This window comes from Accipiter gentilis, chromosome Z, assembly GCF_929443795.1.
Source record: "Accipiter gentilis chromosome Z, bAccGen1.1, whole genome shotgun sequence".
NCBI classification, from domain to species: Eukaryota; Metazoa; Chordata; class Aves; order Accipitriformes; family Accipitridae; genus Astur; species Astur gentilis.
Window position 1 is genome coordinate 15,500,386 of NC_064919.1, and position 22,758 is coordinate 15,523,143.

Below are 22,758 nucleotides of genomic sequence, written 5' to 3' on the forward strand. Positions count from 1 at the left end.
TTAACATTTTAACAGTAGCTTTGAAATTAAAATCAGGGCTAAAAAAAGCAGCTCTCTCTCTTCAAGGTAGAACTCAACTCCTCTATGCCAGCAACGTCTAGTGGGTTGCCTTCCCTGGGTGAGATCCAGGGCTATGTTACAGTAAACTGGTCCAGTGTGATATCACAGATATAAAAAATATTCCATTCTGTATCAAAACTAGGCACAAGCCTTATATTTATATGAAGAGAAGATCAACAGAGCTGAGCATTTTTGCTCTCAACTATTAATCTCTGGCCTTCTACATGAGGAGAAAAATATGTTATTTCTAATTGGTAACTACAAGAGTCTAATTTGGGTTAGATGGTAGTTAAAAGGAGGGTGACATCACACTTGGGTCAGTATTGGTGGATATCTAAAAGCACAACCTCTCATTTGTATTGCTTTAAAATGTACACAGTATAGATGCAGATTAAAAAAAAAAAAACAAAAAAAAACCTACCAATTTTTTGTGGTGTTGAACCAACTAGAAGGGATGATGCAAGATTTTACCAAATGAGATCTATAGATACAAATTTCACTGTAGAATATGTTTTAGACAAATGTGCCTTTTTCTTTTAAGTATGTAAATCCTACACTGTAGGCTTTTTTTTTTTCTTTTTCTTTTTCCTTTTCTTTTTCTTTTTGTAGTGGTAGAAAATGTTGAACAATTGTCCATGAGCATGAGCCAGCGGTTCATTGCTGATATCCCCAGAATGCCAATATTTGCAATGCAAACAGTTAGTACAATTTACCAGTTCTATGAAAGGCCCTGACATATCTGCCTCAAGGTCTGGAGGCTCTGCTGTATAACCACAAATAGTCTTTCCATTTTCATGTAACCTTTTGATACAGTGACAGCTGCATTAAGCTGCTTCTGCCTAGCAATTCCACATGCCAGGCTGGTTTAATTGGTTTTAATGCCACAGAAAAAGCACTGCTAGCAGAATATCATCAAATCATTTTCATATTGAACCTTCGTGGTCCAGCAACCTCCCCTTCAACCACAGCACCATTGTTTTTGCGAGGGACATATTCAAGGTCAATGCTGGTTTTGTGTTTGCCTTTCCCTCGGCTCCACACAAAAAGAAGGAGGAAACAAAATAAAACCACTCCAAGGAATGTGAAACAGCCCATAGCTGTGGACACCAATATTGTCTTAAGGTCCAGAGAGAAGGTGTTCACATTAGTTCCATTGGAACTTGTGTCGTTGGAGTCTGTCATATACATAGGGGTCCTGTTGGCGTAAAGGAAACGGTCTGAAGTAAACCCCTTTACCGTAAGAGAGGCCGAATAAGTGTCATTCCCAGCTGCGTTACTTGCAATACAAACATAGATGCCAGTATCCTGGTCTTGAGCAAATCGGATCTCCAGGGTGCCATCGCCCAGCACAGTGGCTCTTCCATTTGATTTAGTTGTGATTAGCCTCCGACGTGGGGTAACCCAGGATATGGTAGGCTGCGGATCCCCATCAGCATTGCACATCAACTGCACTGTCTGCCCTTCCTCCACTACCAGGTATTGCAACTTCTTGTCTTGTATCTTGGGCTTCTTACAGGTGAAGTAAAAGGAAAGAGCTGTACTATGAAAGTCTTTGAATGACCTCTCTTTGACACTGTCTGGGCCAGCACACATTGGTGGCTGGCCTCCAAACTGCAAAGTAGGTTGCCTCTGTAAAATCCAAAGGAGACGGCAGTCACAGGCCAGAGGATTGTTGTTAATGCAGAGGACCTCAAGGCTTTTGGGGGAATGGAATACATTCTCTTCTAGGGTTTCTAGCAGGTTTTGAGACACATTAAGCACACGTAAGAATCGGAGCCCTTGGAAAGCATGTGATTCAATGGTATGTAGCTGGGCCCCCACCATGTGGAGTTCCTGCAGGCGCACTAAATCTGAAAGCATGCCTGCTTCAATAGTGCTGATAGGGTTGTAAGAGAGGTTTAGATGTGTCAGGTAAACCAGATGTTTAAAAGCAGAGTAAGGTACTGCAGACAGGTTGGTGTTGGTGATGGACAGAGAAGTCAGGTTGAGACCATATAGGCTGTTGGCAGGTAGCGTGTCCAGGAGGGGCCAGGCCTCTATCTCTAGGTCTTTCAGGCGAAACAGTCTTTTAAAGGCATAGGCAGGCAAAGCATTAATATTGAGCTGTTTCAGATGCAGACTGATGAGGTTGTGGAGGTGAGAAAGAGCTTCCGTTGGTACAGCTGTGAGGTTGCATCTCTCCAGGGTGAGCTGCTCCAGGCTAAGCAGTCCACTAAAGGCCCTGTGTGATATATAAACCAAATCATTGTCCCCAACCTCCAGGGATTTTAGGTTATGCAGATCTTGGAACATATAGTCCAGCAAAATGACAATCTTGTTTTCACTTATATCGAGCTTTGTTAAGTTTGACAACCCAGTGAACACCCCAAGGGGGACCAGCTTCAGACGGTTTCCTTTCAGTCTCAGGGAGCGCAAGTTGAAGAGATTGTTGAAGGCTCCAGGCTCCACATTGGCAACTATATTGTCGCTGAGGTCGATCTCCTCCAGCAAAGGATATGACGTGAATTCCTCAGGGTTGACGCTTTTCAGTCGGTTTTTGCTGAGGTCCAAGATTTTGGTCTCAATGGGAATGCCCTCTGGGATGGACATCAGACGCCTTCGGTGACAGCTGACGGACTTGTTCTGTGCCGAGCATTCACAGCGGGCTGGGCAGCCTATAGTGGGGCCCATGAAGACTAGCAGCACAGCCAGACCCAGGAATGGCTGCCAGTATGATACAGCTGTGTGACACATGACTCCACTGATCTGGTCTAACCCTCCGTCAACGGGCCTGTGGGGATGAGGATTGGAGAGGGGAGAAGTTAGGTCTGCAGCAAAAGGAGATTTCTGCCAAATTTAAAGCACCATTTCAAAGCAGGCACGTGTTTTCATTTGAAATGAAACAATAAAACCTACTGTGAATGGCAAGAGCAACACAAAAGCAGAATTTACTTCACTGTCACTGAGCTTGTCAAAGGGTCTGTTATCCAGCATTTCCCCTCCAGATGTCAGAGGAGACAAAACAGCTTTTCCTACTGCAAACAGTAAAGGAGGTTAGGTTTTATTCTCTTCTCACTCTCAGCGGGTCTCCACAAGACAATGCTATAACTAATGCAGAGATAAACACCATACACTCTGCAAATAGGGCTAATCATGTCTGTGATATATTTACAGCACTGGGCCTTTGTGAGGTGATATAAACTAGACTTTTTGCCTGTCCTATTCATGTCAGTATTTTAAGGTAAATGTTAATGAAGTATTATCTTCAAGAAAAGGAGTGCCTTGAAAATGAAAAGATTCCTTTTAACATTTAACATTTATACATTATAGCTATAAATAGAGCTTGTTTGGACACACACAATGGCTCAGATGAGGAAGGAAGAACTGGTGCATCTCTGATTAGAATTTGTATTAAGGACAAATTGATTCTTTGCTTTTACTGCACAGAGAGATTTTATGTTATTTTTAGAACCAAAGACCTGAGAAGGGTTTGCAAAATACATCTTTGTACTTTCAAGACATGTAAACGAGCTCTGAGGGAGGGAAAAACAAGATAAGATGAGCTGGCTGCATTTTAGCAGCACAATGTCCAAGGAAGCACAACAGATTCCATGGAAATCACAGTAAGAGATTTATTCATTCCTGCCTTCAGGTTAAAACCGAGGATAGTAGAAGACAAGATAATCTCTATTAAATTAACCATCCTTCTCCAAAGTCTGTACTTTATAGATTTACTCACCAAAGGCAAGAGACTTTTTCAACTGTAGCTACTAAATTAAGACACTCAACAACTCATTTCAAAAGGGAAAAAAAAAAAAAAAAGAAGAAGAATATAGGCGATCATCAAAAGGAGATGGGTCTGAGACACTTGCAGAGTAAGGCACACTGCAAGCAAGGACTCTGGAAGTGCCTTAACTCCTGTGGTACAGCCAACTTGATAAGGCCAAGTGGTAGTACAGGGAGTCACATTTCATAACATTAGTAAACCTTATAAGGTGCCTCAGGCCTTGTGAGGCCTTTTCTGGATTGGTTAATCTGGGCTTCATTTTAGTCATATTTGTAAAATTATTTACATAAATCCTGCCTGTAACTTCCTCTCAGGTCTGGAGAGATGACTATTGCCCAGATGGTCCTACCCATAATGAAAAAAATCACCCAATGGCCAGGCATTCACTACCTGACCTGTATCTTTGAGCTTTGAGAATCATCTGGCTAGTACTTAAGAAATTTTCAACTTAAATTTGAGTCAAGTTTTGTTCGTCTGTGCGCAGTCATGTGCAATGTATCGTAAAAGAAATCCTCCCATACACAAAGAAGGATTCATAGATTCAAACAAATATGTTATAACTAAATTTATGATGCAATCAGACAGTTATTTTAGCAAATTAGCTGTTTGAAGCACATAAAAATAACATGAGCTTCAGAATGATGAAGAAGAAACTCCCACCAGTAACTCTGCTGCAACACCGCTCTACTCCCCTGGCAAACAATTTGGGATGTGATAACTCACCAAATCATCCTGCCTGAGAGAGAAGGATTGCCCTCTCAGACTGTGGATGATCAGAAGGGTGGGGATTCAACAGGCAAGAAAAAGAGCAGATACTTGGATCTACTGATCTTATTGTATCATTAACAATTCTCAACAGAAACTGGGTGGTTTGGATTGTAAACATTAGCATTATTTTACCTGGATAAAATAACAAACAGCTGTTGTGTTTTGACTGTTAAAAACTTAATTGATTGAACAATAAATTCTTTTGGAGCTCTGCATAAATTGTCTTCTTTGACTGACCATGAATGAATGGTGCACATATTACTCCTCTCATAACTATGTGGAAGAATCTCACTCTTGACTGGTGTGGCTTCTTTCCACTCTGACACTTCTATGCAGAGACTAATAATTCAAATTGCATGCTGGTTTTGTGATGTATTCAGGGGACCTGGATGAAGACTATTCTTTATTATACTACCTATAAAAGCACATTTCAACTTTTTCCTAGAAGGATAACCTGCTGAGATTCATTTAGTTTCCCCCTTAAGTTGTAGTCTTGCAAGTAACTATTGCTACTTACGTCCAGCTGTGACAAAGGTTTTCAGAGATAAACTTCACTTCATTAAGCACTAAGTTAACACTGGAAATCTACAGGGGTCTGTGAATTAGGTGTTTGCAATGAATTCAGACCAAAGAGGCTTTTGGGTGCTCTGATCACTGCTTTCAGAGCACAGTCTCTGAGGTTAGTGCCTTCATACTGATGCTTCTAGCATGCAGGGAATTCATTTCCTACCTTATTCACCTAATGTATGAAGCACAAAGTAAACAGGTTCAGTGGAAGACAAACACCCCTGGAGTGTTCACTTTAGACAGCAAAAATATTAAATGCTTTTTGCAGCTATCCAAGCCAGCTGGTAACTAAAATTTCTGAGGAGTATAAAGGAGAAGATGGACAGTATAAAAGACGATGAAAGGATTTTTTGACTGTGGCTGGAATAAAGAAAAGTAGTGTTAATAAAACACTTCAAACATTAACAGTTGCCTTCTGCAAGAGCATGTGCATACAAATGAAGATGGATATGCATTTATCTATAAGGGTGCATGCATGTATGTGCATGCACTTGCAGACAAGCAAGATTCAGAACTGAGATTTAAGCTGGAGTAAATTACACATCAATGAGGAAAAATAACAAATTATATTAAATCACAAGTCAGAAAAAAACAAATATTACTTGGATCAATGAGAACAGGTTAGAAGAAAACATAAATTAAATGTATTATTTCAATTTACACTGACCCAGATGATAGTACCATGCTTCCTGCTAACCACATCTTTGACTACACCCTTAGCTTTGAACCGCTTTGTGCAAAAAGGACTTTATCTTCATTATGCAAAAAAATGTAACCTGTGAGATGTTAATTAATTGGCAACCTCACTGGCACTGTGCTGAACTATCAGTGTCACTGTTCAATGTGACATCTTTCATTCCTGCTTAAACAACCAGCACTACATACTTTATCCCTTGCCAGTATAGGAATTCCCTCTAAACACCTGCAATATTACCTCATCATCCTTCTTTGCATCTCTCTGTACAACCTTTCTTCACTGTGATACATACAGGAAAGTAAAGTGCATGTATAGAAATATACATATATACATACATGTAAGCTAAAAGTATCATCTCTTTGCAATGTGATTGTATTATGTGTTGCACTGAAGAGTACTTCTCTAACATTATAGCTTGTTAGCACAACAATTCTAATAAAATAATAATTATGAACCAGCAGTTTTTATGTGCTTGACTGCAAATGAGAACATGTAAAATTGTTTTCTTGACCTTTCTGGGGTATTTATCACAGTTTGATACACTCTGGACATGAAATATATCAAGGAATTCCTTATTAAAAAAGAAAAATTAACTAACTACCTCGTTTTTGTCTTTCTCTGGCTCTGTTTCTTACGTCCAAAGTCGAGAGTCAAGTTACTGTTGGCTGGTACTCTTTTTCAGTACAGGACTTGTCAAAGTTCAGCTATGCAATTAAGAAAGATCATTAAAGTTATTAGCTAATACTTCTGTGTGATCTCACCCAAACCAGCCATCTCTACTGCTTTGAAATGCAAATCATTTTGCACACAAAGTTCTGCAGCTTTGAATCTACCCATAAATGCTTAACAAGAATACATATGTACCCCATGGCTTTTAAACTGAAGAAATATAATAATAAATAAAAAGCAACCTGATGCTCCCTCAGACTGCTCTGCAATTCTGAATATCATAGACAGGAATGTGTCAAGCCATGCAAATGTGCTATGTATTGTATAATTTCTCCCTCTCCCTCGGACAAATTGTGAAGACTTTATAGCTAAAAACTAGAATGTATTTGACCAGGCTCCTTCCCTTGTCCAATCTGATGCTCCAGTACTGTGTGGGACCAGACTTTAACTAGAAAAAGTGAGAGTCAGAAGATCTGTTTCTGTCAGTAGCTGCATGTTGGGTGCTCCAACTTGGTAGTTGTGATCTCACCTTTTCTTCCCCTTCTCCCAGGCTTTCAGACAATTAAAAAATCCAGTGGATCATATCAGAGGTGACAATTTTGCCTGATGTTAAGGTCACTTAATATGTTCTCTTCTAAGATTTCCTTTTCAAAAAGATAACTGTATTAAATAAACATTCTAGGATGAAAAGTTGCATGACGGGTATCTGACTCATACTGATAATTCACCTAAATGCTACCAGCTATTCCTGAGAAACAGGTGAAGTCTCTGTTTTAAAGGTGTATGGTGGGTTGACCCTGGCTCAACACCAGGTGCCCACCAAAGCTGCTCTATCACTCCACCTCCTCAGCAGGAAAGGGGAGAGAAAATATAATGAAAGACTCACGGGTTGAGATAAGGACAGGGAGACATCACTCAGCAATTACCAACATGGGTAAATTAGACTTGGGGAAATTAATTTCATTTATTGCCTATCAAATCAGAGTAGGATGAGAAAATAAAAACTAAATCTTAAAAACACCTTCCCCCCGCCCCTCCCTTCTTCCCAGGTACAACTCCACTCCCAATTTCTCTACCTGCTTTCTACCCTCCAGCAGCACAGGGGGACAGGGAATGGGGGTTGGGGTCAGTTCATCACACGTTATCTCTGCCGCTCCTTCCTCCTCAGGGGCAGGACTCCTCACTCATCCCCTGCTCCAGCATGGGGTCCCTCCCACGGGAGACAGTCCTTCATGAACTGCTCCAGCATGGGTCCCTTCCACAGGCTGCAGTCCCTCAGGCACAGACTGCTCCATCGTGGGTCCCCCGCGGGGTCACAATTCCTGTCAGCAAACCTGCTCCAGTGTAGGCTTCTCTCTCCATGGGTCCACAGGTTCTGCCAGGAGCCTGGTCCAGCAAGGGCTTCCTATGGGGTCACAGCCTCCTTCAGGCACCCACCTGCTCCACCGTGGACCTCCCTGGGCTGCAGGGGGACAGCCTGCCTCACCAGGGTCTTCCCCACGGGCTGCAGGGGAATCTCTGCTCCGGCGCCTCTTCCCCTTCCTTCTGCACTGACCTGGAGGTCTCATATATTCTCACTCCTCTCTCTAGCTGCCATTGTGCAGCAGTTTTTACCCTTTCTTAAATCTGTTATCCCAGAGCTGCGACCACCATCACTGATGGGCTCAGCCTTGGCCAGCAGCAGGTCAGTCTTGAAGCCCGCTGGTATTGGGTCTGTCGGACATGGGGGAAGCTTCCGTCATCTTTTCCCAGAAGCCACTTCTGTAAATCCTCCCGCTACTGAAACCTTGCTACACAAACCCCATACAGGGTGTTTTAAACTGTATCTGTCTCCACAGCATTCAAGAAATAAGGCATCAAGATGGATTTTTAGTAAGCTTGTGCTCAGGGAAAGTAAATTGTTCTTCCTGTATAAAATTGTTTCTTTCTCTTCTCGCTTGCTGAATTTTAGCATTGGTTTAGCATTTGGAGTAAGGAACAGATACTGAGGAGTATGAAGGGTCCTGTCTTTTCCTTTTCTGGCATCATCTGTCACACTTCAGCAAGCAGTAAGCCAAAACCTTTGCTCAAACTTTTGCAACAAAACACCTTTGCCCGTGTTCTCAGTAGACAGTTACTGGATATGAGCAGCTAAAACTATTGCAGATTTTACCTGTGTGATGCAAACTTTTGCCCAGCTCGGTGTGGTTTGGGAAGGTTTTCACTCACAACCTTGTCTCCCAAATAGCTATCACAGTTATTTTGGAAGACCAGCTGATCTGGCTTTCCTGAACTCTCCTGTGATGCTTGACCAGACCAGGTAAGGGCATCAAGGGTGAGGATTACTTCCTGCTGGAGTGCACCAAGGTGGAAAAGGTGGGAAGTTTTGCCCAGAGGATGCATGTGAACAGTCTGGGAAGATGACAGAGACAGACTGAGATGGTTTTAAGGACAGTCAAAAAGAAACATGAAAATATTAGACATTTAGGAATGTTCTTGCAGTGAGACACAATGCCACAGGGAAAATGAATTAAATCCTGACTGTGACATTTTCTGACTAGACTGTGCAACCTTGACATTCTCACCATATGGTCTTTCAATGTAAGAGCCAATGTGTAGCAAAGGCTTTGCCTCAACAGGTCTTGTGCCAGCAAATTATCTGAGCTTAGTGTATTGATCCCAAGCTCTATCACAGGCAAAGTCAAGCCTGGCTATACACTCTCCAAAGGAGGATTTTTCTTTAAATCAGAGCATCTCAGAAACAATTCAAGTGAACTATGGTGTACTAACTTCCCTGCCTCTTTAATCAAGCCTTTTTTGCTTAAGCAGAGAGTTTGTTCTCCCTCCCTTCAATGTTCTCTTAAACATCTCAGCATTTGAATAAACTGCAAAACATTAAGTAGCTGTCTATCTGCATTCCAATAATTAAGAGGTTGGAAGAAACCTTGAATAGCAGCAGCAACAGCAGCAACAACAGCCACCACCAGTCTGCCAGTTCATTCAATTGGAAACCAAGTTTTGATTCAATTATTCAGCAGTGCTGGGATAATTTTCTACTACTAAGTCATTAGGAAAAGCTTCATGGGCAAACACAAACTCAGAAACTACAGTCAAGTTGCATTTGTTTTCAGAAGAAACAGTACTTGTTTCCAACAGTACCCTGGTTATACATCTAAGACTGAAACAGAGACCAGTATCTAATTATAACAGACATAATACAGAAATGGGGAAAAAAAAAAAAAGAAAAAATAGCATTCAGAGGAACATTTTGAATGGCTTATCCACTAGTATTATTGTAAGACTGGTTAAAATCTTTGCCCAGGTGTTTTCAAACTAGACAAGTTGGTATGGTTTTTACCCCAAATGCTTAGATTATTGTTTGAATCAAAATGAAAGAAGCAAGTGTACCAAACAACAGAAGGTAAGAAAATCACAATGGTAAATTCATATGATTATACAAATAATCTGTACAAGGCTTAGAAATCCAGATCGTCTGAAATTAAGCAAATAAATGAAGCCACCAGTCCACCTTCTGTTTGTAACCCAATGTTTTTAAGTTTGATTCACCTATTTCTTGCAGTTGTCACAGAGAAAGTGAATCTTGGGAAGAAAGTTGAAGGAAAAGATAATAAACCTTAACGATTATCTCACAGGAGACATTTCATGAATAAATAACAGGAAAAGAAAGAGGAGATATTTGCAAGAACTGTAGACAGAGTGACATTCCCACTGACATTTTTTTTAAGTTGAGGGGGAAGAAGTTTACAAAAAGCTTATATGAACAATTATGTGAAAAGGCTTAGAGGTAAAGTAAAATTCTGAATTTTTTTTATAAGTTAATGATACAAGTCAACCATTCAGGGAAATTAATACTACTATGATACCTGCACAATTAACTACTTCATAAAAATTGCAAATATTTGCATAAAAACAGTTTTTGACAAAGAATTCTTAGCTTAAAAAATTAATGAACTACTGTGAAGAGCACATCTTTTCTGCCATTTATTCCTTCTGAACGCAGAGCAAATTTTTGAAAGGTACAATTCTTCAAAATTGCTTCTGCCAAGTTGTTCACTCATCTCTAGTCAATAGTATCCCTATTTTACTGATGAAAAATGATGCCACTAAAAGGTAAATATTCAGTGGTAAAGACAAGAATAACACTATTACCATGACTATAGATCTGTTGATGCACTTGAATGTGATAATGCAACAATGGAGAAAGACACAGATTCATGTCTCTGAAAGGCATGTAGCTTCTTGGTAGTTTGCACTACATTTTATTGGGGCTGCTTAGTATTGGAAAAGCATCCAACTGTTGTAGCTAAACTCCATACCTAGACTTGATGTTAAGTATCTGTGCATGGTAGTCCACTGACTGATGTGTGACTTCAAAAATTATGCATATTATATTAAAAGAGTCCACATTTTTATCAAGGTGCTTTAAACTTACTGATACTAAGCAAAAATCCATCAAGCTATCTTTCACTGAGGATTCTTGCAAGACTTTAATGTTTCAGATATTGAGAATGATTTATCACAGGGGAAGAAAGGCAAAGTTATTGTAATACAGGAGGTAAAACCATATGACAATAAGGAAAGAGCTAAAGTTGTTGCTTTTGGGGAATGCAGCAGTCCTAAGTGTTAAAATCTCTTGCAAGTTAGGATTCATTATTTCAAAGAGGACCATGTTGTGTTTCGTGGTGTATCTAGGCAGGTGAACCTTAGAAAGATCTGTTGCCATGAACAGCACACTGAACAAAAGGATGTGAAAGTGTCAAATACTATACTTGCTTTTCATATTTGCACTAATTAATGCAGTCTGAATAAATTAACTCAAAACTAAATCAGTAGGAAGGCTAACTGCATTGTTTAAAAAGAAGGAAGGGAAGCTTTTCTCAACAGCAGTTCTACATTAAAAGATAATCTTCTTGCAAGAAACAGTTTTTCTTCTAAAACTGTCTGGGCATGACAGTAAAGATGACATCCCTATTGCCTGGACAGTATCTCCCATGCTGAAAAACAGGGATGGAATTTCTTCTGAAGTTTTAATTCTAACATCCAGCTGCCTCTCAGCTTCAATGAGTGAAGAGCTTGGTGTTGGAAAGCTACTGGGAAAAAAAAGGAAGCTGCTTTAAATCTGGGCCAGCAGCAGAATTTCAAGGGTTAGTACATTCAAATATAATTGAACCCCACTTCAATAATCAATTTAGGAAGTCACAAGCAATCTACATTGGATCTAGGACATCATAAGAAAAGTTCATAATATAACCTATTATAAATGGAGGTTTCATTGAAATACATGCATCTTAAAGTCCAGAGATCTCTATGGTTGCCAAAGAAAAAGCTCTGTTATGGTAATGTGCTGAATTCCACCTTTTGTAAACAGAGACACTCAGTGGTAACTTCAACAATATATTTTGCAAGCTTCTTCCCATTAGCATAATTTCATTTTTATTAGATTTAACACCAAAAGAACTTTTTTGTTATTTTATCCACACACAAAACAGGAAAGCTAGGTGACAGTGACCTTATTGGCAGTCAGGAGAGGCAGACAGATTAATGTGCTGTCTGTATCATGAAGGCAGGTGAGAACTTTTCCCCTAGCAGCTCTATATAAATACTGAACAGGACAAAAGGGAGAACTAAACTGCATGGTACTCCACAGTGTATGGGTCTAGTAGAGTTAGTTTTTAATGTCCACCACAATCCTGTGATTGCAGTCACCAAGTAGGATTTCAAGCAATTTCAGTGTACTGACTTGTGTCCCTGCAATATCTTTATGGCAGAAGCAGAGAACCTGGTGACAAATCATGGTATGTAGAGGCTTAAGCATGTGCACACAGAATGTGCTCAGGAAAGCTAAAAGTTCAATAATTAGTACTACAAGTTCTGTTGTTGCTTCAGAGCACAACTCAAAGCCTGTTTAGCTGAAAGGCTCTGAATACTTAAGACCCTGTATTTTTAAGAAACCTCTTTAGCTAATTACATCTGAAAAACCAAATGCATTTTACAAGGGTAACATTAGTCCATCTTGGCTGGAGGTAGAAACAGTTTAAAGTTTGTAGCTCCAACTATTTGAAAATAGCTAAAAACTGAATTAGATGGGAAATCTGAAGAAGCTGAAACCAACATATTTTCTTCTGTGTTAAGACAAGAATCTCAAAAATATGTGCGTAAGGCACATGTGGTGGTAGGGAGACAAGATACTCCTAGAGAAGCTGTAACACACACATAATTTCAGTAGAATTTATCTGGCTAATACAAGGAAAAATGAAGCCCATCAACTGTGTGGGTTTTTTCCACCTTGATGAGCATGTTTGCAGCTGTTCTACCTGTATCTTGCACTGAAACTCTATCAGTCAAAACAAGGAGCATATTCTCTGGGGACTGTCTTCATACTGTCGTACGTAAAGCCTTTGGAGCATGGCATGGAAGCAAGATGCTGAGCTATCTGATGCTTCTCTTTGTAAACTGCAGGAATAGTCAAGAGTCTGGACAGACAGTACAAGAGCTACAGTATTATATTTGGTATATTAAAAAGCAAAAGAGAATAAACACATTTCTTAGTCCTTGTCGGAAGTCCCTCTGTTGATACAATGCTGTTGAATTCAGAGTGGCTATCTGTGAGAGACTGAAAGAGTTAATGTCTCAAACATTGTGGTGGGACAAGTTCTGCTTAAAGACAAAGCCTGCACAGCAAGGAACCAAGGTGAAAAGCCCATCAGCTCAGACATCAGCAACAGGAGGGGGAGGCCGTGCTGGAGGGTGCGCAGCTCCCTGTTCTGATAAGCTCTTCTGATACAAAGATCAGACAATGCCACGTCTGCAGGGAAGGACTCCCCAAAAGACCTCCAAGCCCAAAGGCTCACAAGCTGCTCATTAGCCAGATGAGTTTGAGTGCCCACCTGAAGGAGGGACAGCATGATAAAAGGACACAAACTGAAGCCCCAGGTGCACAAGCCCACCAGAACTGGAGCCCTCAGCTGGCTGGACCAACACTGGACCCAGGACCAGTGAAATCTTTCTCTCTTCCTTTTTCTCTCTCTGTCTTCTTCTCTCTTTCCTTTTCCTTTTCCTCAATCCCTACAACTCATCCCTTGAGACATAAACTGTTGACCAAGTCCGAGACTAAGAGTGGATCCAGCCGCCCTGGGCCCTTCTCTGAGAAGGAGTCTAGAAAGCAAGGGGGTCTGCTCTAAACCTCCTGACTCAAGGGGAGGGATCTCCTTATTCCCTGAATTGATGTATATGGTTACCATGGGTTATCTGTTTTACTGAGGTAGTTTCAAAACATAAACAGTTGACCAAGTCTGAGACTAAGAGTGGATCCAGCTGCTCCTGGGCCCTTCTCTGAGGAGGAGTCTGGAAAGCAAGGGGGTCTGCTCTGAACCTCATGACTCAAGGGAAGGGATCTCCTTATTCCCTGAATTGATGTATATGGTTATCCTGGGTTACACAGTTTATGGAAGTAGTCTTATGACAATTCCTGTTGTGAGAAACCCTGCAACCTACTACCACGCCTCCCCAGTTCAGTTTGCTTCTGTCATGAATAAAATCTTTAACTCATTTGATCATTTGGTGTTGTTTCACCTTAATTTAGGCCAAGGGAATTTCGAATTAAACACGACTCCCTGGTCTTTCCAGTTTGGTTCGTGACACTATGTTAGCAGAAAATTGTGGCCAGAACTTGGGGGTGGCAAAAAGGAAAAAAGGGATATGTTTCAGCTCTTTGGTCATGCTAATAGGTTATGCAGGAAGAAATTGCATGATACACCCAACTATAGGCACTTAATGGCTCAGATAAAGAAGATACCCGAGGGATAGCTGCACTTTGAATTAAAATAGAGTTGATCTTAATGTATACACTTGAGAGAAAAAGAAAATAGTGAACTGCCTTGGGGATTTCTTGTTTGCTAAAGGCATTCTTACAATATATTTAGATTCAACTGCAGAAGGGTCAAGGTAGGACATTCAGAAATAAGACCTGACATGTTTACAGGTGAACAAGACACAATAATTAATCTCTGCTTTAGTCATACCATACTTCATGTATATTACTGCAGATATCTACTAGCGTCAGCATGAGCTGAACTAAGCCACCATGTTGAGAGAAAGAGGAAGAAAAAGAGACAGAATGTTGAAGACACAAAGGAGTTGAAATTTTGTAGTCAGATTTTTTCATCTGGATCAGAGTCATAATCATGCCCTGGATTTGAGCCTGGCTCATTGCTGAGTTCCTGGTGTCACAGCAGTGTGGTAGGTAGCTCCCAAGTGAAGCAGGCAGAAAGATACTAACTTTTGTATGCTTTACAGTCAAACTACTCTTTTTACACTTGAAACCCATTCTTCTGAGCATTTACTTGAATGAAGTTGTCACCCATTTGCTTGAAATCTGTACCCACATTTGCTAGGGTATCACTAGCAACTTTCCAAGAGCTTTCCAAACCCTGGCAATGGAGACTGTTGCCTCATGACTTTTGTATTTATACAATTATTTGGAAGTAAGAGGGATTTCGTCAAAATCTGCAGTTCATTCAGTTAGTGTCAGACCTGATGAAGGCACTTTTTGTACAAGGTAGAGCCTCTGCTGCTTGAATTAGTATATATTTGGTAAATAATTTGTTTATTTATTAGCAAAAGACAAATAATACTGTCACAATATCCCAAGCATACTTATTTTCCTGGTTAATCAAAAAAAGGGGGATGAAAACCACAGCTTTCCATATTGGGTTTACTCATCTGCCCTACCATGCTAGCCCTAGTTACAAGGATAATTGTGTATAGTTTTAAAGATAGGCCAGAAACAATTTTTTTTCTTTCTTTCTTTTCCATGGCAAGGCAGTCTGTGTCGATGTACTCCTGCTGCTTCCTAGAAAAATTGACGTATCACACTCACAGTGGGTAGTGCTCAGTCCTGCAGTTGCTCCTGATCTACATGTGATTTCCAGAGACTGATGCCTGGCAGGAGACGCTTGGGTCCTGACAATGAGCTGGTACAAAGCTACAAGCACTGTAACTCCTGCATTGTCCAGTTTCTTTTGCACCCATTACAAGCTCATCTACTGACTTACTGTCTCCTGGGAGACCTGTAACAGTTCTTTGTAGCACTGCTATACCTCCCTCTTGTTGAGTTGCAAAGTTGAGTATAAACCTAAACTACACTCACTTTATATTTGCTGTATCATTCTTCCTGGGTTAGATCTACATACTTCAGGTCAAAGATGGAGATTTAGCTTACAGTCTAGTTTCTATTTCATTCTATAGCTGTACAGTACAACTGTACAGAAATCAGAAGTATTTTTCTCTTGAAAATTATTTTAACTTTTGTTGAAAAACTGTGTCGTGGTTTAACCCCAGCCAGCAACTAAGCACCATGCAGCCGCTCACTCACTCCCCCCCATCCAGTGGGATGGGGGAGAAAATCAGGAAAAAGAAGTAAAACTCATGGGTTGAGATAAGAATGGTTTAATAGAACAGAAAGGAAGAAATTAATAATGATAATGATAAGGTAACTCTAATAAAATAACAACAGTAGTAATAAAAGGATTGGAATGTACAAATGATGCGCAGGGCAATTGCTCACCACCCACCGACCGACACCCAGCCAGTCCCCGAGTGGCGATTCCCCCCACCCTCACTCCCCTCAGTTCCTATGCTAGATGGCATGTCACACAATATGGAATACCCCTTTGGCCAGTTTGGGTCAGGTGCCCTGGTTGTGTCCTGTGCCAACTTCTTGTGCCCCTCCAGCTTTCTCGCTGGCTGGGCATGAGAAGCTGAAAAATCCTTGACTATAGGCTAAACACTACTGAGCAACAACTGAAAACATCAGTGTGTTATCAACATTCTTCTCATACTGAACTCAAAACACAGCACCATAGCAGCTACTAGGAAGACAGTTAACTCTATCCCAGCTGAAACCAGGACAAACTGTTTTCCAATAAATTTTTTTTCCCCTTATGACATTTTCTACAACAGTTGTGTTTTGTTAAAACATAATATTCTATCAAGAAACAGATGATTTTCAACCAGTGCTATGTTCATGCATACTAGCACACACAAAAATGCACATATGCTTAGAAGTCTTTAAAGGAGAGCTGTTTAAGCCATCTGTAATAATACTCTCTGAGAATAACATACTTGTCCTTGTCCTTGTCCTAAATAAAATTAATGCTAAAATGTCTTTCTGTTGCCAGAGCATTTTCAGATGGCCTAATTAAAAAAATAAAGTAAAAAATGAATGCTTGAGTCTGCACAGATACATCTATCCATAATGATGTCTCAGTTTTATTCCTAATTAAAAGCTCATTAATATCAAAGACAATTGTAAGAAACCCAGATGAGACCATATCATTTGGGATCTTAAGACTGAAGGCACCCATGCTATCAACTGAAATTCACTTATTCAAAAGCTACTGTAGGTGCTATTTGAAATAAAGGTTTATACTACAGCAAGCATTGATATATCTTTTTATGAAGGCTATATGTAACTTTTCACTCTTTCAGTTAGTTTCTAGATCTGAAATGTCACTTAAGCCAAACAGTAGCTGGAAAAAAAGGAAAAAAAGAGAACTGAAGGAGGGTGATTGGTTCACTCTCAAAAATGTTTCATATTTTCAGTATTACTGGACATGGAAGCAGGGAGGGGGAAGGGGATGCAGACAAAGAAGATGCATGAACAAGAAAGTTATCATTAGAGCTGTGCACAGGAGATCTTCCTGCATCTTTTCTAGTGGAAGATATCTTGCACATCTGTGTCATTTCTGAGCAGATACTACCATAAATGCAAAATCTCTGTAATGACCGAGGAAAAATAAAAGAGGCATTCATTTTACTTGTATCCTGAGGGGAAGATGATGCCCGCTGAATCTGGAGGTGAAAGGATATCCACAAAGCAAGGGATGCTGGCAATTTCCCTCTGTTCTGAAATATGTGACATGACTTTCTCCAAACTCCTAGCCAGTAAGTTTTAATTAATTTGATTTGAAAAATTCACTGCAGTCTTAAGCTTTATTAGTCATCCCAATGACAAACATTGCTACAATGATCTAGCATTCAAGAATGATCATAGAACAGTGTTTATTTGTATGTGTATGTATAAGGATGAAATCAGTTATTTGGCAATTGAAATTTTCTTCCAGGCAGTTCCCCAATGAGGGCTAACTACTATGATCATGCTTTCAGTCATAGAATCATAGAACATGTCAAGCTGGAAGGCACCCATAAGGATCATAAAGTCCAACTATTTGCTTCTTGCAGGACTACCTAAAACTAAACCATATTACTAAGAGCAGATGTCCAGATGCTCCTTGAATTTGACAGGCTTGATGTTGCGTCCACTTCCCCAGGAAGCCTGTTCCAGTGACTGACGACCCTCTCAGTGAAGAACCTTTTCCTAATGTCCAGTCTGAAGTTCCCCTGATGCAGCTTCATTCCATCTCCTCGTGTCCTATCTCTGGTCACCAGAGAGAGGAGATCAGCACCTCCTCCACTACCCCCTTTGGGGAAGTTGTAGACTGTGATGAGGTCACCCCTCGGCCTTCTATTCTCCAAGCTGAACAAACCAAGTGACCTCAGCCGGTCCTTCTAAGTATTGCCCTTGATGCCTTTCACCATCTTGATTGCCCTCCTTTGGACACACTAGTAGTTTGATGTCCCTATATTGCGGCACCCAAAACTGCACACAGGACTCAAGGTGGGGCTGCACCAGTGCAGTGTAGAGTGGGGCAATCACTTTCCTTGACCAGCTAGCTATGCTGTGCTTGATGCACCCTAGGACATGCTTGGCCCTTTTGGTTGCCAGGACACTGTTGACTCATGTTCAACCTGCCATCAACCCAAACTCCCAGATCTCTTTCTGCGGGGCTGCTCTCCAGCCTCTCATCCTCAAGTTTTATGTATAACCAGAATTACCCCATCCCAGGTGGAGAATCCTGAATTTGCTCTTGTTAAATTTCATATCATTGGTGATTGCCCAACTTTCTAGTCTATTCAGATCCTTCTGTAAGGCCTCTCTACCGTCAAGGGAGTCCACAGCTCCTCCTAGTTTAGTATCATTGGCAAACTCACTTAATGTAGATTTGACTCCTGTGTCCAGATCATTTATAAAAACATTAAAGAGCACTGGCCCTAAAATTGAGCCCTGGGGAACCCTACTGGTGACTGGCCACCAGCCTGATGTAGCCCCATTTACTATAACTCTTTAAGCCTGACCTGTCAGCCAATTGCTCACACGACATATTATGGACTTGTGCTGGCCATTTTGTCCAGAAGGATACTGTGAGACAGAGTATCAAAAGCTTTGTTAAAATCCCCAAGCCTGACATCTACTGGCTTCTTCATTCATGGGCGCTAAGACCTTACTCAGTAATTCTAGCATGGTATTAAAAATAAAACCCCTTTTTTCCCCCTGGAATTTTGTTGAATTTACTTTGTTTTGAGTAATAATTAACTGGGAAATGAGCTACAGGCCAGAGCCACACATGTAGTAAGTAACTATTTCAACTGGGAGGTCTAGATAACAAAAATACATTTAGGTATATAAAGGTGTCTCTGGGTAGCTCTAGATACGTTGTGATCAAAATTAATCTCAATGAGGTTGCAAAAGGTACTCAGGTAAGATTTTATCCTTGAAATTTTATCCACACACACTAAGATGGAGATTTCCACTGCTCATAGAAACTGAATTCCATTGATCAGTAGTGTAGAGAAACTTTGCTGCACATTGCCATAAATCTCACCGGAATTACCACTAGTTAACTTTCCATATGGTATGAAATTGCCAGATGTGCAGTTATTCATGGCTCAGGAGCTGGTAAGTGGGATGACTAACAGAGAAAGACAATAAAACCTGTAAAAACAACAGTTTTCACTCATACAAATACTGTGAAATGGTTATCTGTGCCAGTATATTTTTGCTTATACCATACTAGTATTTATGTCCTCTAACTGTTCACATGTACTATGTAAGGAGAAGCCATAAGCCTCAGAAGAATATTTTTACTGTGCCCAAACTCAGAGTCTTCAAAGGACTCTCTAGACTTGTTATTGGTGTTCAGGGCCTCACACAGCAAGATCATTCAAGATATTATACTCAGTCTGTTTCTCACAGTTGCATATCAGCCAAATTCAGCTTTCGTGTTTAAGAATGCAGAAGAATGATACTTATAAAGGAACAACTGGGGTGCACAGATTCTTCCAGTACATCCATTTTTTTGTTGGGTGGCCAGATTTTAATTCAACATCTGTTACACAATTCACAGCCCAGCAAATCCTCTGTAAAGCAATAATCCTTGTTCTTGTGTATGGCAGAAATACAAAACCAGTCCCCTTTCTTCCACACGATAATTTTTTTCAAAGCTTTCTATGCTTTTCCATTTGATTTCCTGATTCCACATCCAACTGTGTCAAAAGCATTCCAATAATGTGAGTTGGCAATTTCACTAGCTTCTTAAAAGGAGGCATGGGAGGAAAAAATGTAGCTATGACCACTCCTCTGCTTGTTACCCATGCAGCTGGTATGGGAATAAGAGTTGGAAATAAATACCTGGTGAACTGTCAAAACAGGCTCTCTCTCTCTGCCTGATTACTTTGCTCTGGGAAAATGAAAGACAAAGTGCTGTGCAAAATTCAGAGGATTCACACATTTTCAGGTTTTTTGTTTGGTTTTTTTTTTTTTTTTGGAAATGGGAAGGAGCAATGACTACTCGTTGCCTTATTGCATAGAATTGTAGATGCACAGAACTGAGTCATAAATTTAAAGGAAATCGATACCATACCCCAGCAGATAATGCAAAACTGTGAAAGGTGTTCATTGTTTCCACAATATTGTCTTTGCTGGCTAAGTAAAATAAAAATGATTTGCTGTTTTCCTCCTTTTCTAAGGTTATCATAACTTCTTGCTTACAAGCAGTAATATACCATAATTGAATGAGTACAAGAATAATATAGCAATCACCCCAAACTCCATTTTCAGTCCCTTTCAAAACAGACAGAACACAAAGTATTGAGTGGCTGCAGTTAGTAAAGTAACACATCATTAGTGACTGTTAAAAGGATAACCAATTTAGTCCCATCATAGTAAACTCTAAGTATTCTTCCTGTGTACAACTACCTGAGCTCAGGTCAACATTTTTTGGAAAGCAGCTACTGTAAAAAATATGGGAATGCTCATAGGTTATTCTTTTTCCTGTATATTTAATCTATCTGGGATATAAATAAGCACTGTATCAACCTGTCCAGGTCTCCTCACCAAGCAGTGACATTAGACATTACATTCAGATCCTTCTTTTTTTGTGATTTTATGCCTTACATCACTTGATGGAGAAACTGGATACTTCAGCTTAAGACTGGGGACAGAGAAGATTTGCTGAAAGGACACCTCCTGCCTCCTATACACAACCATGATCAGACCTGCTATTTCACGGAAAATACCTCTTTTTCCTCTTAAGTTTTTAGTATCTGACCTAACATTAATCATAACATTGTGGTTTTACTATGATTGCTTTGAATGCTGAACCCAGATTTACACCACTGTCAAATCAATCTTCCATGGGTACCATCAGTAAATGTCTATTTACTAAACTACCCTGTCAGGATGTGAGGACGTATCTCTAGTATCTTCTGTTACTTGAAAATGTGCATGGCCAAAGAGCTGGTCAGAGCCTGATGCTTCAAAAGATGTTTCAACAGATTGGTGGGAACTGTCCTATTCCTTGGTGCAAATGTGTGTCTCCTCTTTCCTGGAGAAGGCTCAGGGTGTCGCAGTTTGGGCTGAAATGCATGAGGGTGTGGATCACTTCAGAACTGCAAAGGGTGAACTTGTGGCTTGCATTCTTGAGACCCTGGTGCCTCTTGGCAGGCAGACACCCAAAACATGTGTGTGGTTCTCATGCAATCGTGAATATGAGACCTCCTTCTGGTGTGCTCAAGTTTGCGTGGGCTTGTTGTCAGATGGCAATCCCTGCTGAATACAGGCACAGCTTGCTAAAATGACGTTGCAGTTTTTGAAGACACTTGAGTGTTTGGTCTCACAGACTAGCTTCACTTCCAGCTAAATCTTCTACTAGGTAACAGGATGAAAAGGATCTCGGTCGGGCCCACTGCAGTTGAAGCAGCTTGCCAGTGCTGTCACTGGAAGCAGAAATGCTGTGAAACAAACTCCAATTAATTTCGTCAAACAAGTAATTTTGCTAATGGCTGTGTGCTTGTGTGCAAAGTGTATGGTCAGACACATACTAAATAACTGTAAAATTTTATTCACTGTCAGGCTTTCCCTAAGCTTGTAAGCTTTTCTGGAGCTTTGATGCGTTTGGTATAGTCTCCTGCAGCTGGATGGGACTTCCTCAGGTAATTAAGGAAGATGCAGAAATACTCTTTTTTAATATTACCAGCAGTGGGTATCTCAGATCAGACACTGGATTTTCCTTCCTTCTCTATTATATAAACTGAGTTCAAATAAGAAGCCCTTTCACTTCCACACAGGTTCCTGCACCCTCAAAGACAGTAAAATCACATAATTCTTAAAAGCAGATGAACTGAATGTGACAGGATGACTCATATACATGAAGTCAGTCAGGTTAAGGATAACTGTTTGCTCAATAGATCATGTTTCTTTTTCAATTTCTGTCTTTCTAACCTCCCTATAACTGTCTGGGGTTTTTATTTTTTCCCCTCCATGATAGAAAGTCTTTATTTTTTAATAGGGTCATTTAAACCTAATCCTTTCTGCTAGAAAAAAAAACCCAGAAAATGTTGTGCCATCCCATCTTCAATCAGTCAGTGTAATACAAAGCATGCACTTAGGAGGTAGAAACAGAAAAAAGTAGTGCACTTAGAGAAGTGCATAGATGCAGTTAGTGCGATAATGATGTCCGTTCTGATAAACTTTGAGCCTCTAGGTTTTAAGCTGGGCTTCTGGATCCAGTCAGAGAAACCAAACCCATTTTACATATTTAATTTCAAAATGCTGAGTTTGAGGAACTGTAAGCTCTAAAATATAGAAGCAAAGACACACCAAAAAGTTTACAAAAGATAAAAAAGAAAAAAACCAGAAACAATACAATATTATTTTTATAAAATTTTAGGATTACTTCATGCTAAATTTGTGATTTGTGGGGAGGGTCTGATTACTGAAGTGCAAATGTCTGCCACTGCTTATGTGGTGGCAGTGTGGGACAAGTTGGCAACTGGTAATGGTATATATGGTGGAGAATAAACAGCAGAGAATTACTATGCTATCTATGTTTGT

General features: G+C 40.2%; 1 protein-coding gene across 1 annotated transcript; it reads right to left on the reverse strand.

Annotated features, from left to right (window-relative positions):
- Nucleotides 1-950: 950 nt before the first annotated feature.
- On the reverse strand, nucleotides 951-2,817 carry LINGO2 (leucine rich repeat and Ig domain containing 2). The gene has a single exon (XM_049794908.1). It carries the CDS (start codon nucleotides 2,791-2,793, stop codon nucleotides 973-975), a length of 1,821 nt encoding a protein of 606 aa, XP_049650865.1. The 5' UTR covers nucleotides 2,794-2,817; the 3' UTR covers nucleotides 951-972.
- Nucleotides 2,818-22,758: the final 19,941 nt, after the last annotated feature.